The sequence below is a fragment of the Carlito syrichta genome, unplaced genomic scaffold (genome assembly GCF_000164805.1).
Source record: "Carlito syrichta isolate Samal-C Ts95f unplaced genomic scaffold, Tarsius_syrichta-2.0.1 Scaffold302715, whole genome shotgun sequence".
NCBI classification, from domain to species: domain Eukaryota; kingdom Metazoa; phylum Chordata; class Mammalia; order Primates; family Tarsiidae; genus Carlito; species Carlito syrichta.
The window spans coordinates 303,626-322,021 of record NW_007246811.1 but is presented as its reverse complement, the minus strand read 5'-3'; the positions used below and the strand labels follow the sequence as shown (position 1 = coordinate 322,021).

Below are 18,396 nucleotides of genomic sequence, written 5' to 3'. Positions count from 1 at the left end.
AGTATTTTACATTTGCTGAGACTACCTTTCCATTAAAACTCTGTTCAATGAGGTTATAGCTTATGCTACAGTAATTATTTAGTAATGTTAATTTTTTTTTTTTTTTTTTTGAGTTAGAGTCTCACTCCAGCCCAGGCTGGAGTGCAGTGGCATGCTCACGGCCACCCCAGCATCGACCTGCTGGGCTCAGGCGATCCTTTCACCTCAACCTTCCAAGCAGCCCAACCTGCAGGCATGCACTACCACGTCCAGCTAATCTTTTGACTTTTATTTTAGATACGAGGTCTCGCCAAATTGCCCAGGCTGGTCTCTAACCTGTGGGTTCAGGCAATCCACTCACCTCGGCCTCCCAAAGTGCTGGGATTACAGGCTTGAGCCACTGTTCCCGGCCAGTAATGTTAATTTTCTGAGGAAAAAAGCAAATGAGAGGCTAGGAGTTGGGTTTAGAGGAGGGTGAGGGTTTGTTTTATACATAATTCACAGGAAATCAAAGTGGGAGTGTGCTAAGAGGTTTAAATTATTGATGTTGACAGCAAGAATTATTTGAAAGACTGTTCAGACATAAGAAACCAATATTCCAGATAGTGAGGAAAAGTGACTTAGCACAGGCTACTCTTAAATCCCAAAGTCTTAACACAAAGTATTTTATTCATACCGAATGTCTAAGGAAGGATGGCAAAGAGTGCTCATAGTCACAGAAGAGAGGCAGGCAGAGCATGGTGCCATCAACACATATTTCTGTAAACATAGTGGTGGGGAGTTGGAACATGGCAAATCACTCAGAAACAAACAAAACCAAGGTTAATTTTTTTTTAATGTGCGACAGAATTTATAAATTGAGCTTGCTGTGTATTGCTCATACAAGATTCAAAGTGATCTTTAGGTTTAGATTAACAACTAATTTTTTTGTGTTATCCTTAAAGAAAACTTATATAGATTAGCTTCTGTGTATAACTATAAGTAAAAGCATTGCAAATATTTCTATATTGGTATTTCTCATAATGATCATGTGTTATGTTTTTTAAGGTCAAGATTTCAGCTTTTCTAAAGATAAGTATTACTATTGTATTACAGAATATTGGCATTTTCCTTTCTATAACTGGATGGTTAATTTTTTTTTTTCAGGGTAAAACAAGTACAATTTCTTATCTAAATTTCAAATTTCAAAAATTTCTGAAAACAGAGTTTTTATAGAACTCGTTTGGCAACAGGCTGACCTGAATTGATGTAAAACTGTGGCCTTTATCCCACTTTAATGAGAATATGAATATATTTTGCCACAGAATTAATGTAATTGATTCTGGACTGCTTCTGCAGACCCACTGAATGTGTTACATAATGAAGAGTATATGTTCATATTACCTTTCAAAAATCGGAAAAATTGTGAATATCAAACATATCTGTCCCCAAAGATTTCAGAAAAAGGACATTGGACTTACATTTCCAGCCTTTTAACAAGGATGCAAAGAGAAATGATGATCCAAATTTAATCCACATAATTTCCAAAGCATAATTTTCAGGTTCTTAGTTTTTAAAATTATTATTCTAATATTTTTAAAAATTCATTGTTCTTTTTAGCCTGGAAATGGGCAATCCTTTGAAATGTTTGATTTTATATAGCCACTAGGTGGCATCTTTGTAAAAATAAAAGCCCATTAAAAGAAATGCTTATTATACAAATAAATGCTGAGACGACTAAAGGTAGATGTTTCATGAGAAAGTATTTGGGGCAATAAATCCTGTGAAAATGAATATATTTTTGTGAAAGGAAATTGAAAATTATATTGTAAAATTACTTTTGAAATTGACACTTTTTCCTGTTAGTTGTTTTCATTCAGTTTGTATTTACATTTAAATAACCAAACAACTGTATATTTGTGTGTGTGTGTGTGTGTGTGTGTGTGTGTGATTTTGACATGCTAATAACCTTTCCAAACTGCACAGACTATCCAGGATGCCTATTAAGTTAGGCTCCTATGACAAGACTGAGTTGTATAAAGTCATCCTCACAGCAAACTATAAGTAAAATATGATCAATTAGGGATATGCAGTCACACTGAACACTGTGACATACTTGGAGTTCTCTATCACCTGTTTTTCTTCCCTCCTTCTCCTGTCTCCTAAACCTACTGTTTTCATAGTGTCTCTAACCGGGAGGACAGTGAATGACAAATTTTGAAGAGGAAACCTAGAGAAGTGGCTGTTTAAAACAGTAAAAAATTTTTTTAAATTTAACTTTTAGATTCAAGGGGTACATGTGCAGGCTTTACATGGATATACTGCGTTATGCTGGGGTTTGGGCTTCTAGTGAACACATTACCCAAATAGTGAACATAGTATTCAATATTAATTTTACACTCCTCGCCTCCATCCCAGCCTCCCTGCTTCTGGTGTCCCTAGTGTCTATTGCTTCCATCTTTTATGGCCACACATACCCATTTTTTAGCTCCCACTTTAATGTGAGAACCTGTGGTATTTGATTTACTGTTTCTGTGTTAAAGACCAATGGAATGCTTATTAGTGTTGGAATTTAAGATACATTATGATTTTGAAGATGAGAGTGGGTGAGGAAAAAAGTTGCTTTCACATCTCCACACCTGGTCTGCACATGGAATACTAAACTTCGTGGTTACCTGTAGGCCCCTTTTCTTCCTTTGCTCTTCATGTATATGGGAAAGTGATTAAAGTGCATTTGCTTTTGCTTCAAACCATTACTAAAACGAAGCCAATTTTACTGAGAACATAATACACAGTTCATATTATTCTAGTAAAACATATTTTTAAATGAAAAAAGACTGTAAAAATGACATTGGATATTAGGAAGTTATTGGGGAGATGAGTAAAATTTTAGTAGAATGGTCTAAAGAAATGAAGACACTGAAAGGGAGGTCCAAACTTTGCCTGTACAATGACCACTTGTATACCTAATCCTGAACTGTATCCCACATCTTTAAAAAAGAAAAAAAGATAAATGAAGACACTGAAAATTATGAATAAGGGCATGGATCTGTACTATGGATAAAACATTTTAATTTTATTAATCTTACATCTTTTTTTAAATATTAAAGGGTGTTAAACATAGTAGCATGGAATAATGTTCTAAAATCTAAGCTCTGGAATCAGATTGCTTGGGTTTAATCTTGGTTCCCTCACTAAACCTGTGTGCCTTAGTTTCCTCATTAGTAAAATGGGGCTAATAGCAGTTCCTCCTTAATAAAAGTATTGTGCGGATTAAATTAGAAATATATGTAAGGTGCTTAGTGATATATACTTAATACTTAATAAAGCTGATATTCTGCAACAGGAACACATTTGACCTTTCCCTCAAAACTGTCTTCTGAATCTTTAAAAACTTTCTTAAAGAATTTATTGATAGAAAAAAACTTTGTAATTCAGTGATTAACAAAAGCTTTGCTTCTCCTGACTTATAAGAGAAATTTTTTAATAGCTACTTCCTCCTTTTCTCTTTGGCTGCCTGGAAGCTAAGAGCCAAGTTGTAAATTTAACAAAAGCAAGGAGGCAAGTACAGCAGGTACTGTGGTACATCTGTGTTCTCCTTTGACAATTTCTTGTCTCTGAATTCATATTTATGTTTTCTGTGATTCTTATTTTTTTATATCTGTAAGCTTACTGTGTTTGGGGGTCAGTGTGCCTTTTCACACGTGTAAATCGATTGTTGGAAAGAGGTTCCCGTCCGATTCAATTCCGGATCCAGTTAACCAGCAGGTAACAGGCCTGGCCTCTAGCTCCTCCCCTTTTCCCCTGCCGTGTTCCTCTGTCAACCCCTTGCCCCTGGCTCCGCCCCTCTTGCCTGTCTCTGGCTTCGCCCTTTCCTCCTGCCGCGTTTCTCCTCCCCGCCCCCTCGCCTCTGGCTCCACCCCTCACCACTGGCTCCGCCCTAGCCTCTGGCTCCTCCTCCTTGCCCCTCCTTCTTGCCTGCCTCTGGCTCCGCCCTTCCCCGCTGCCGCGTTCCTCCTCTCCGCCCCTTGCCTCTGCCTCTTTCCCCTCATCTCTGGCTCTTGCCCTTTCCTCCGGCCGTTATTCGTTTTCTCCGTCCCCTCGCCTCTGGCTCTTCCCTTTCCCGGCTGCCGCGTTCCTTCTTCTCGCCCCCCGGCCTCTGGCTTCTCCCCCTGGGCTCCGGCTCCTCCCTCGGACCTCCAGCTCCTCCCCCTAATCTCTAGCTCCTCCCCCTGACCTCCGGCCCCGCCCATTCTCCCCAACCTTTCCTTTGCTGCGCGGGCACCGCCTCTTCTCGCGGGGGCGCTGCCTTGGTGGGAGGAGGCGGTACCCGGGCCGTTGCTAGGATACGGATGGCAACGAAGAGTGCGGGGAGCCGGGAGGGTGCTTCCAGGAGCCTGAGAAACCGCTTCGACGCGAGTAGCTGCATTTCTTAGACAGGTAGGAGGGCAGGCTCTGAATGCCTTCCCCAGGCCCACCGCGTAGACCCGGCCAGGTGACTCCTCTGCGCTGGACTCGGGGCAGTACGTGCCAGGCATGATCCCGCCTGGGCTCCCGGGGCTGCCTGGCCGGTCCTTAAACACCGTGCAAAGCATCCCATCTCTCTTGAATCCTTGTGTGACTCCGCTTCTCTGATGTGGGATTCGGAAGCAGCAGCTCGGCACGGTAGCGATGTAGATGCAGGACGTGTGTGTAGCTCAGGACGTAGATGCAGGACGTGTGTGTAGCTGGCGTTAGACAGCGCTAGCCTTCCGTCTGAGGCGGCGGTGTTGTGGACGTCGAGGGCTTTTAGATTTTCCTCGCCGGTCACGCTCACTCCTTTCCCTCCACCCGTTGTCTTTGCCTCTTAACAAACTTTAAAAATCAACAAACTTATCTACTTGACAGAAGGCAAGACGGGATCCCTGTCTTACTGCTTGCTTACACTAACATTCTAGATGTACCAAGCTTTGAATAGTAAGAAACGAAATGTATTATAGGTTAAAAGGGGGACTTTTTTTGTATGCAGACATCATAAGGACTGCCCTTTTATTTTTAAATAGTAAGATTAAAACTTTTACGTTTGAAAAGATCTAGAAAATATTCAACAGGTATTTTTTTCTTCAGCCGTCTAAAGTAAGGAGTTAAGTCTATTGAGTCCTAATACCTCTCCACGTGTATATTAACATGCTTTACTAATACATAAAAATGATAAAAAGTTAAAATAGTAAAAAGAATAGTAAAAATCTGCCTTCTCCCCATCCCCACCTCCCAGAGGTTCTGTGTATAAGCAGATACGTCGCTGTACCTGAAACATTTGTGCATACCATTCTGTGCTTTGCTTTTACACTTAACGGCGTATCTTGGAATCGTTAAATATCTGTCTCATTTGTGTAAATATGGATGAATTTGCATATTTACATTTCATTGTGAAAGCTGTTTCTAAGCATAACAGGAAATTTGGAAACTCTCACAAGAAGTCTAATAAATTTCACTACCTAACAACCTAAAACTACTATGCAGTAAAAAAAACACAAACATTAAACATATAATGGGAAATATAAGTGCAGCACACACCCAAGGGATATTTAAGAATTAAGACTCATAATACAATATAAGGATGTAAAACAGCAACCAAGGGATTGTTATTGGGACTGTAATATGATGCCACTTTTTAGAAAGCAATTTGATAAAATCTAACAGACTTAAGATATGCGTGCCCTTGACTTATCCATTCTAATTTGGGAACTTGTTTTGTGGTCTACTTATACATGTATACAAAGACTGATGTGCACGATGTTTGTTGAAGCATAGTTTTTAATAGTAAACTAGAGATAGCTTAAACATCCATCAATAGGGCAACAGTTGACCATAATGTGGTTTAGCCTTGCAGTGAAATTACTATGAAATTGTTGAAAAGAATAAGGCAGAATCATGTTTTATGCAGGTATGAATGTAAGTATATATTTTAATAATAAGCTGTAAAATAGTATAAAAGTTTAAAAATGACATATAGTTTATTAAATCTATATTGATATGATCACATGCAAATTTAAATATGATAATACATGATTGTAACTTTATGGACAATTTCTAGAAAGATAAACTGTTAACACTGCCTAACATTGAGAGATAAAATTAAGATATCAAGCCAATAAAGTAGTATTTTTACTTTTTATTTTATCCCCTTTTTCCTGTTAGATTTATTTTTTCTTGTAAACATATATTGCTGTCTTCAAAAACAACAGAATCGCCGGGCTCGGTGGCTCAGCCTGTAATCCCGCGCCTTTGGGAGGCTGAGGTGAGTGGATTGCCTGAGCCCGCGGGTTCAAGACTCACCTGGGCAGCAAGACCTCATCTCTACAATAAATCAAAAAATCAGCCGGGTGTGGTAGTGCATACCTGTAATTCTGGCTACTTGGAAGGCTGAGGCGGAAGGATTGCCGGAGCCCAGCAGGGCGAGGCTGCGGTGGCTGGGAGCGGCCACTGCACTCCAGTCTGGGCAACAGAGTGAGACTCCAACTCAAAAAACAAAACAAAACAAAACAAAAAAACAGAATCAAAATAACAATAAGGAAAAAAGCACTTTTAAAGTCTTTCAAACTGTAGCTTTCCAATCTGGGCTAAAATTTTACAACATTTTATTTCACATTGTAAATATGTGTTATTTGTCATTTACATTTAATATCTGTTGCAACGAGTGTTTATGCATGTTTATATATAAGTAGAGCATGTTAATATACATGTAAGGAAGTCTTAGGAACCAATATAATTAGCTCCTTATTTTAGCTGAGTGAAAGAAAAAAATATCTGTTGAATATTTTCTACTCAATTTTAAATCATATTTCTCACTTAAAAATAAAAGACAGTCCCTGATAATGTGTCTACTGGTAAAACTATCCTTTAAATTCTGGATCTGACTACTACTAACCTAATAATGAAGCATTTCTGGATCTTAGCTTTCTAATCTATAGGAAGATCAGCAGTTTCTAAACTTTTTCTTAATTGCCAGACCCCCTTTTGTATCCCTTCAACCCTCCATGGACTTCCATCCTGAGATCCAGCATAGTGTAGTGGCTAAGAGCATGACTTCTGAATCCCGAACGCCTGGTTTTGGATCTCAGACCTCCTGCTTACTAGCCCTGTGACCTCGAACACATTATTCAACTTCTCTATGCTAGTTTATCTGTGAAATGAGCATAATAATATCATCTGTGAGGATTATGTAATTAAGTATATGTATTTACTAATATACTTTATTTTGAATGTATTTTTTTCTACTGTGTAAAATGAGTAATTATGTAATACCTCTGAGACATTATTAATGTGTAACTAATGCCTTTTGGACATTTTAGAAATAGTTCATTTGTCATTAGCTAACATTTATTAGGTGCTTACTGTGTACCAGGCACTGTTTGCTAAGCACTTTATGTATATTATTTTATTTAATTCTTACAAGAACCTTTGATGTAAAAATTAATAACATCTCATTTCACAAGTAAGGAAAATGAGATTTAAGGAGGTTAAGAAACCTCTATGTCTTATAGCCACACATCTAGTAAGTATCCAGAACCGTGAAGGGCCTGGTATTTTACTTTACTTGCAAGCTAATAAGTTAGTCAGTCACTGTTTTGAGGGTGCTGTGTCAGAGACAGTATTCATTGCAAAAGAAGCAGCTAGTGCTTAAAGATTATGCCAGTTTCCCTTGTTACTCAAGTCTACAGGTGCAGCACGAGTGTGTCTACGCCAGTGCCTGCATGTGGGGATTTTACTGCTTTTATAATGCACCAAAGAAAGCCTGTTCTTTGGTGGAAAAGATGTTATCTCAACCATTGTGGCTTCTGGAAGAAATGCCCATGGTAAACAGTGGTCATGACCTTGCATTTATATTATCCCAGCAAGAACATGTAGGAATGCTCGGGGCCTATGGGAGGTTGCTTCTGTCAACAGGAAGTTGCTCAGTCAGAATTCAAAGCTAAGCAGCCTGGCTTCAGAGTTGACCCTCCTGAAATCCACCTTGGGGAAATCAAATTTGAGAATCTCTGTACCACATAGCAGTGAGGTCCTTTCTGGTCTATAATCTGCATGAATTTATGATTTAGAAACCTTGAAATTTCTTATTTTTAAGTTGAATGGATGCTTATTACTGCTAGTTATCATAAACATAATTGCTAAACCACCCTCTTTAAAATCAACTATCAATCTGAAAGCGTATGTAATTATTTAGGTCACTTTTCATATCATTAACTAAGGACCGGCCATGAACTTTAGACACTACTATACATAAAAACTGAGGTTACAGAGAAGTGTGATCAGTACTATCTTGTTTATGAGGAGATCTGTTGCTTGGAGGAGAGCAATCCGGGACATTTAACATACTAAACTAGTAAGTGAGATGAGGATCAGCATTAGAAACCACAGCAACTAGGAAACGGAGGCAACTGCATTCACAAGGAAGGTGGAGAGGTGTGGATTTGTTAAAGGAACCACCTTATAAAATGTGACTTCTATTTTTTGACTGCACTGATTTCATATGTCTCGTGGCTTTAAATATCATCAATAGACTTCTGACTCCAATTTCTGTTTCCAGGACAACTTCTCAGAACACCAAACTGCAAACCTAGTATCCGATGGGTATTACTGAAGAGATTTTTATTTGTTTAGTTCACTTCTAAATCTCTAGACACAACTAGAAGAGAGTTTGGTAGTGAGTAGATGTCTAATAAAAATTTGTTGAAAGAGCGAATGAATTCATTTTCTAAAGTTTTTGCTGATATATAATTATTGTATATTTTTATGGGGTACTTGTGATACTTGATTCATACGTACAGTGTATAATAAGCAAATCAAGGTAATTAGGATATCTATCACCTCAAGCATTTATCATTTCTTTTTCTGGGAACATTCTAAATAATCTCTTCTAGTTATTTTGAAATATTCAATAAATTATTGTTAACTATAGTCACCCTACCATGCTATCAACGCTAGAACATACTTCCTCTCTCTAAGTGTATTTTTGAACCCATAATCCCGTCTCACTTCATCCCTTCTTCCTGCTACCCTTCTTGGCATATACCATTATTCTACTCTCTACCTCCATGAGATTAACTTTTTTAGCTTCCACATATGAGTAAGAACATGTGATATTTGTCTTTCTGTGCCTGACTTATTTCACTTAATGTAATCTCCCTCAGTTCCATCCATGCTGCTGCAAATGACAGTTTTATTCTTTTTTATGGCTGAATAATATTTGTATATAATACCACATTTTCTTTATCTGTTCATTCAGTAATGGACACTTAGGTTGACTGACGATTGTGAATAGTGATGCAGTAAACATGAGAGTGCCGATACCTTTTAGGTATTCTTTCTTTGGATATATACCTAGCAGTGAAATTGGAAATATACCTAGCTGGATCATATGGTAGTTCCGGTTTTAGTTTTTTTGAGGAAACTCCATACTGTTTTCCACAGTGGTTGTACTAGCTTACATTTCTACCAACAGTGAACTAGCATTTCCCCTTTCTCTGCATCCTTACCAGAATCTGTTATTTTCTGTCTTTTTGATAATAACCATTTTAACTAGGGTGAGGTGATATCATTTTGTGGTTTTGATTTGCATTTCTCTGACAATTAGTGATCTTGAGCATTTTTTCATATACCTGTTGGCCAGTTATGTTCTTCTTTTGAGAAACGTCTGTTCAGATCACTTGTCCATTTTAAAATCAGATTATTTGCTTTTTAAAAATTTAGCTGTTAGAATTCCTTGTATTTTCTGGTTATTAATCTTTTGTCAGATGGATAATTGGGAAATATTTTCTCCCATTTTGTGGGTTGTCTCTTGACTCTGTTGATTGTTTCCTTTGCAGAAGCTTTTTACCTTGCTGTAATCTCATTTGTCTTTTTTTGTTGTTTTTGCCTGTGCTTTTGAGGTCTTACTGAAAAAGCTTTGCCCAAACCACTATCCTGAAGTGTTTCCCCAGTGTTTTCTTTTAGTAGTTTTAATTTCATAGTTTTTGGTCTTATATATAAATCTTTAACCCTTTTTTCTTCTTTCTCTGAGTTGCAGTCTCACTCTGTCGCCCAGGCTGGAGTGCAGTGGCACACTCACTGCCCCCACAGCCCCAACCTGCTGGGCTCAGGCGATCCTTCCACCTCAGCCTTGCAAGTGACTGGAACTACAGGCATATGCCACCATACTTGGCTATTTAATCCATTTTGATTTGATCTTTGTATATGGCAAGAGGTAGGGATGTAGTTTCATTCCTCTGCATATGGATATCCAGTTTTTCCAACACCATTTATTGAAGAGACTTCCTTTCCCCAATATATGTTCTTGGTGTCCTTGTTGAAAAGGAGTTGGCTGTAAATGTGTGAATTTATTTCTGGGTTCCCTATTCTGTTACATTGGTCTATATGTCTGTTTTTATACCAGTACTATTGTTTTGGTTACTATAGCTTTGTAGTTTATCCAGGGCTGGCATTTTATTTATTTTATTTATTTTTTAGATGACTGTAGCATGAATAGAGAAAGCGGTGGACCATCACATTCCATTTTTTTATTGTTGAGTATTTCTTTAACAGTGGAAGTTTGCATCAATTTTATTATTCTGACTTGAAAAGGACCCGTATAAAATGACAAAATTTCGTCATTGTGTTTCAAATATTTATATTTTATTTCTTTTTTCTTAATGATGTCTAATGGCTGCAATAATAGGTACCTCCCTTTTGTCCCAAACTTTAATGAGAAAACTTCTAGCATTTATCTAAGTATGATGTTGCAAGAATATACCCTTTATCAGAAAAAGAAAGTTTGATTTTATTTTTAGCTCATCATTGAAAAAAATCAGGAATATGTATTGATTTTTGAATATGCGTTATCAAATTTTCCCAGTTTTGTTCAGTTTATGTAGTGAATTATGTTAATAGTTTTAAAATGTTGATTCTTGCATCCTGTACTTATTCATTCATATATGAAAGACAAGATTTTTTTGGCACATACCAATTGTCAGGCCTATTTCTGGGTGTGGAGGAGCAGCACTGATAAGGCAGAAAAGATTCTTCCTTCTATGAAAGCATTATTTTAGTAGGAGTTGCCAAATAGCAAATAAGTGAATAAATAAACTATGGTTTTCAACAGTGATTATATCTATGAAGAAAATAAAATAGGAAGTGATTGGGTGTGACTAGGGAGGCCTTCCTGGAGAAGTTGCATTTGAACTGAGATACAGAAGATTAGGAGTTTTTCATAAAGATCTGTAGTAATGCATTCTTGACAGAGGAAACAGAAAATGCAAAAGCCTCAAGGTGAAGATCAACCCTAGATACAGAAGAAGGGAGGTTGGGGAACTTGTGGAAGTGAGGAGATTGAGGGGGTTACACAATGAGGTGGGCAATGGCTAGATCATTTAGGACCTTGAAGGTCATGGTGAGTAGTTTGGATTTTATTCTAGAAAACATTTTATTTTAGAGATATTTAAATATGAGAGGAACTATGATGTACCCAATAAACTATTTCTCTGGCTGTTGTGAGAATAAAGAATGTTTATTTAGGGTGGAAGTTTCAAGAATAAAATTAAGATGACCAGCTAAGAGGCTATTGTAGTAGTACTGTCAAAATATGACAGAGTGATGGACAAAAGTAGACTGAGACAAAGTTTTCAAGTCAGTATTGACAGGGATTATTGAATGACTGGACTATGGGTGAGAGAAAGAAAAGGATTAAGGATGACTTCAAAAGTAAACCTTACTTGGTTGTGTTATATTATTGTTTAATTACGCTGTTAGATATCATTTACTCATGTTACAGTTCTGAAATTTATTATTTTAGGCCTATTAGGGTCTACTTTTCTACCTTGGTGGGTGTTCAAGCTAGTTTAATCTTTTACCACCTTGGTCGGATATAGGCATGGCTTCTACTTTAGGTGTTTACTCTGGGATTGCTTTTAAATGGTGTGGACCGTTAAACGGGGCCTTATGCAGACTGAGCAGTATCAGATGGAACCTGCAAAGTTTCAGAGCATAGATGAGCAAGCATTGTACCTGCGGCTGTGTGAGAGACACATAATTGCTGTTGTAATGTGGCCATCCTTACTGGGTAGCTGTGAGAATAATCACAAGATGCTGACCTTCAGAGGTTTATGTGTGGTTCCTATTCCTCAAAGAAGGCAATTCGGTTCTCTTGTATTTCCACTTAAGGCACTGGCAACCTTATTCTGGACTGTCTTTTCAAGAATATTTGTAGAGTGAACAGCCTTGGAAGATAGTGATAGTGTCTCCTTCTAAAGCAGAGATCAGATTTATCTGTCTACTATGATAATATATTCCTCTGGGGCAAAGGTTGGGCAGATTTGCTTGCAGTCCCTTACAAAGGATTGTGGTTTCTAAATTTGGGGTTCCTCAGCTATGACACAGCCCACTATATGTGTAGCATCTAATTGGGCCATTCTACACTCTTTCTCTGGGACTTGGGTGCATGGGTATTCTTCATGAATATGAAGCTCATGCTATCGGCTGTGCCATGAATTATAAAGTCCTTTGTCTCTGACCCAGGAGTCTAATGTGTTCTGATAGCATCCATGGAATTATGGCAGGCTGAACTGTAAGCTTGCAGGTAGGATTAAATCTCAGACCTGTCACAATTCTTGACAATTCCTATTCAGGCTTTAGCACTTTTGATCACCTACTCTCCCATCCACTTTGTGTCTCCCCTAGTATACTAGCCCATAATGTCTTAGTATTTAATTTTTTTGTGTGTGTGTTGGAGTCTAACTCTGTCACCCAGACTGGAGTGCAGTGGCCCCTCCTGGCCACCGCAGCCTCGAACTGCTGGGTTCCGGCGATCCTTCCACCTCAGCCTTCTGAGTAGCCAGAATTACAGGCACGCGCTACCATGCCCGGTTGATTTTTGATTTATTGTAGAGATGAGGTCTCGCCAAGTTTCCCAGGCAGATCTCGAACCTGTGGGCTCAGGCAATCCACTCACCTCGGCCTCCCAAAGCGTTGGGATTATAGGCTGAGCCACCACAGAGCCACAATATTTAATTTTGTTAAAGAGGTAATACATTCACATTGTTTAAAAATCAAAATGATACTAAAAAGAATATATTAAGAAGTCTGGAGCCCGCTGTTGTTCTGGCCACTTTACTTCCCACTCACCTTGCCCCCACCAGATTCTTAGTTTTCTTAGTTTCTTTCATACTTTTCTGAGTGTTTCTTTATCTAGATTGAATCAAATACAAATATATATTCTTATTCTACTTACTTTCCTTTTTCATTTAATATATCCTGGAGTGTGATTCATATTAGTTTACAGGGTGCTTCATCCTCCTCTTTCTTCTTTTTAATTTAGCTTTTCTTTTTTTTTTTTTCCTTTACTGTTGAGCACAAAATCAGAAAACCACATAAAACAGATAAACAGGTTAATTATGATAAGGTAAACAACCTTTTTCAAAAGCATTTTCACCCCTCAAAATAGATATGCTATATGATTTTTGTGTATTTCTGTGTGTGTGTATATGTGTGTGTGACTTATGACATTATTTTTATCTAGCCAATGTATATTTATATTTACCCACATATTTTCATTTTCCTTGCTATTTATTATTTCCTTCATCTCTGATCTTACATCTGGGATCAGTTTTATTTCTTCTGCCTGAAAACAATTTTTTTTTTTTTTTTGAGTTGGAGTCTCACTTTGTCGCCCAGACTGGAGTGCAGTGGCCGCTCCTGGTCACCGCAGCCTCGACCTGCTGGGCTCCGGCGATCCTTCCGCCTCAGCCTTCCAAGTAGCCGGAATTACAGGCGCGTGCTACCACGCCCGGCTAATTTTTTGATTTATTGTAGAGATGAGGTCTCGCCTGCCCAGGCGGGTCTCGAACCCGCGAACTCAGGCAATCCACTCACCTCAGCCTCCCAAAGGCGCAGGATTACAGGCTGAGCCACCAAGCCCGGCTGAAATCAATTTTTAAAAATTATTATTTTTGAAATTTCTTTAGTATTAGTCTTAATAGCACACTTTTTTTTTATTTTACTGAAAAGAACATTGCTTTTATTCTTTGTTTCATTTTTCTACTAAGGCATAGCTTAGACACAATAAAATTTACCCTTTTAAAGTATGGAGTGCTATGCACTTTAATAAACATAGACAGTTTGTGTAACCACTACCATGATTAAGATTTTGGATAGTTCCATCACATGAAAAATTCCCCATATCCTTCTATGATCAACTCCTGTAGTTCCCCTTACTTTGATCTGTTTTCTAGACCCAATTTGTCATATAAATTGAATCATAGAGTATGCAGCCTTAGAGTTGGCTTCCCCACTTAGCATAATTCCTTTGAGATTCATCCATGTTGTTGAGTATATCAGTGGTTTGTTCCTTCTTATTGATGTATATGTAGTATGCCATTTTATGAATGTATTATAATATGTGTATTTATTTCCCAGCTAAGGAACATTTGTGTTGTTTCTAGTCTTTGGCAATTAAGAATAAAGTCTCTTTAAATATTTGTGTACAGGTTTTGTATACATGTAGTCTTTAATTCCACTTGGGTAGAGGACAAACATTGCTGGACTACGGAATAAGTGCATATTTAACTTTATAAGAACATGAAAAAACAATGATCTTAAGTTTCATGCCAATTTTAATTTATACCATTAAAGTATGAGAGCTCCACTTGTCTTTATACTCACTCACTAACACTTATTATTGTTGAATTAAAAAATATTATTTAAAACCATGCTAATAGGTGTGTAGGACTATTTCATTGTGATTTGAAGTTGCAGTTCTCTGATGACTGATATTGAGCATCTTTTTATGTTTGTTCTTGGGGCTGAAACTAGGGTGAAGCAGTTGAGGCACCTAGGTCCAAAATGTTAGGAGGCATTTATTTTCAAGCCAAGTGCAAGTGTGGAGCAGCACAGGTGTCTCAGCCTAGTCCTGGCCCTGCTTATTTGCCTTCTCTATATATTCTTTGGTGAAGTGTCTGTTTAAATGTTTTACCCTCTTCTTACTTTTTAAAAATTATTTTCTATATAGTTTGGATATAAGTCCTTTATCAGATATGCATTTTGCAAAAAAAAATGTCCTAGTCTATGGTTTGTCTTCTTCTTCCAGATGTGTTTTCTGAAGAGCAGAAATTCTTGATTTTGTTCTATTACTGTTTTGAAAGATGCCAACTTGGCTAATTTGAGGAGAGATTCTCCCCCCCCCCATTACCTCAGACTTTACAAAAAGGGCAGATGAATACATCACAATGTATATAGCTATGTATTATTTTTATTTATTCTGTTAGATATATGTTTATATTGTGCTTCCTGGATATGGGGATTCATTTTTTAAATCAGTTTTGAAAATTTTTCAGCTATTACCTTTTTATGAAAAGGGTTTTACAAGCCTATTTTTTTTTAAAGCTGCACAGACCATATGTAGTCTCTGTTGCATAGTCTTTGTTAGTTTTTGCTTTTACAATACAAAACCATTCTTAGCTTGCAATAAACTATATGCTTAGCAAAAAATATGTCAAACTTTCTTTCTCTCTTCTGCATGACTTTTCTCTCTTGTACTTTTTGTATTCTTTTTCTTTGTAGCATTCTACATAAAATCATTTTATTTATCTTCCAGCTTACTAATTCTCTCTTCAACTCTCTTTAATCCTATATAGCTTATTTATTGAGTTCAAAAGTTATATATATATATATATATATATATAAATAAAATTTTATTTTTTATTTTTATTTTTTTTGAGTTGTAGTCTCACTCTGTTGCCCAGACTGGAGTGCAGTGACTGCTCCCGGCCACCGCAGCCTCGACCTGCTGGGCTCCGGCGATCCTTCCACCTCAGCCTTCCAAGTAGCTGAAATTACTGGCATGCGCTACCACGCCCAGCTGATTTTTTTGATTTATTGTAGAGATGAGGTCTCGCTGCCCAGGCAGGTCTCGAACCCGCAGGCTCAGGCAATCCACTCACCTCAGCCTCCCAAAGGCACGGGATTACAGGCTGAGCAACTGAGCCCGGCTAAAAGTTATATATTTATGTTTTAAATGTTTCCATTTCAAAAAAAATTGCCATCTAGTAGCCAGAGAAGTCCACTGACTATGGATGATATATAAATATTTTTTATTTACAAAGATTTGGGCTCAAAGTTGAAGCCCCAGATAAAGTTTTCACACCTTATTGTTCCAAGGTTTAATAATCTGGTTTTAGGACTACCTTCCGTCTCCTCTCTTCCTAGCTGCTAGCTTCTGTAGAAGGCTCCCTGCTATATTGTCTCCTCACTGCTTTGATCTAACTCTGCTTCTGTACCATGGCTCTGGAATGCTCTGGACTTTCCTGGCCCAAGCTTCTAGATGCTGTCATCTTGTCTTCCAAGCCTAAGCTCCTGATTGCTGTAGCTGTGGCTCTAGTCACCTCCAAGCTCACCCCATATTTATTGTTTGTTTTGGGGGACAGAGGCATTGGAATCCTCTGCTGCAATCAGTAAGACCAAAGCTACTGCAAAGAGTGTTATTCTATTCAGGGTACAGTTGTGTAACTGGCTGGATCCTTAGAGCATCTAATCATTTGTAATGCCATAGGCATGAATTGGTGTCAGTTTTGTATTTTTTTGTATTCAGAAAAAAATAAAATTCAAAAAGTTCTTTCACAAGGCATTCTTCCTTAAGGAAGAAAGAAATAACAAGATATTTAAAGTACTTTTTCATATATTCTTTGCAGAGTATTGTTCTCAAATGTATTGTTTAGAGGTTCTTTATGTTTTTAATTTTTACTCTCTGAGGTTTTTTTTTTTCTAAATCACCATTTTTTAACCCAATGCCATTACTAAGATAATCAACATTTAAAAATAATGAGCCACATTGTAGTATATTATGAATATTGCTCTAAACCAGGAATGAATTTGATTTTTGGTGTAGAAACTTTATGTAGTAAATGTGTTTATTTTTCTAAATTTAGGAAAATGTCTGGTCAAGAGGAACAGTTTGATGCTCAGAATATAGTTGACTCAACAGAAGAAAGTGATGATGCTTTTGACACTCTCAATATTCCAGCTCCCTCAGAAGAGCATGAAGAGTCATATGAAACTGAAGAGCATGAATCTGAGCTAGAACAATTCAGCGAGGGCTATGAAATGCATGCTAAGGCGCACAGTGACCACAGCCTTGTAAGCCTGGAACCAGATGATGAAGAACAACTCATGGAAGAGGTTGTGCCACCAAGACACGTTTCATATACTCCAAGACATGATCAAGAGCAGTATGCAATGCACAGGTTCAATGATGCCACTCTGGCATATCTAGATAAAATAAAGGCTATAAAGGAGGCTTTGCTGGAATCAACAAAAGATTCTTTAGCAACAGGTACTACCTAGGGAAGACAGGACATTTTAGTTCCTCATTTTGAATAATAGCTGCTTTTCTTGCTGGTGTGTTTGTTTTTGCTTAAAGATTTGTTTTGTATTTAATAGTACTATCCCTTTCCTTTATCTACAAAATTTCCATGGTTATACTGCTTGAATCTCTTAACTATGTGTGAAAGCAACCCTATTCTACAGTTTCTATTATTCCTCAATAAATGTGCATCATTACATTTGAAATTGAAACACATATATGTTCAAATAAAGTAAGTTTTGAAAATATTTAGGCACCTTGGAAAATAGAGAAATTCTTGACTAAAATTGGAATTCTTTTGCATGCCAATTTGAAATTAATTTTTATATATAGGCAGCAAGAGGTGGGATGGAACCTTAACTACAGATTTACTGATTTTGTGCCCAGTGTTCATTCCACATATTGTGTTGCTTTTATATATATCTATAGCTTGCTTTTATATATATCTATAGCTTGCCTAGCGTTAACTTACATTTAGCTTCAGAAAAATCATTGTTGTCTTTCATTGTAGGTCATTTTAAAGATACAAAATAATGTTGATGCCACGTAGCAGTTACTATTACATTCTTGGTAACAAGGCAGAGGGGGAGCAGCAATAAGGTGGTTACACAGAGAACTGTTCTACTTGCTTGGTCAATTCGCTGCTCCTTTTCCTCCTTGTCTGTGAGTTTTAGAAAATTTCCACCCACTGGTAGAAAACATGAGCCACGATATAATAACAAAAATAACAGAGCTTAGTTAGTAAAATGTAGCTTTTGAATCAATCCAGTGGGGCAGTTTACTTTTGTGTGGTATATCCACATAAGTAAAGAATGAAAAGGAGGAAGTAGAGAAAACTAATTAAGGAAAACAAACAAACAAACAAACAAAAAAAGACAAACAAAATATACAAACAAACAAAAAACACACACACACAAAAGAAAACTAAGCTCAATTATATCCAACTTAAGCAAATACCTCTTAATTTTAGTATTCAGTGTAAATTTGGGTTTCATTTTTGGATATTTCTGTCATTCCATGGTATTGTAGCTTATAGCAAACACATGGTGATTTTTTTTTTTTAAAGTCTT

At 37.3% G+C, this 18,396-nt stretch overlaps 1 protein-coding gene across 1 annotated transcript in view; it reads left to right on the top strand.

Moving 5' to 3' along the window:
* The first annotated feature begins 4,366 nt into the window (after nt 1-4,366).
* IQUB (IQ motif and ubiquitin domain containing) overlaps nt 4,367-18,396 on the top strand; it is an 82,153-nt gene continuing 68,123 nt past the window's right edge. Inside the window, exons 1-2 of the mRNA XM_008057067.2 lie at nt 4,367-4,398; nt 16,893-17,296. Coding sequence (XP_008055258.1) covers nt 16,897-17,296 — 400 coding nt within the window. The 5' untranslated portion in view covers nt 4,367-4,398; nt 16,893-16,896. The remainder of the gene's footprint in view (nt 4,399-16,892; nt 17,297-18,396) is intronic.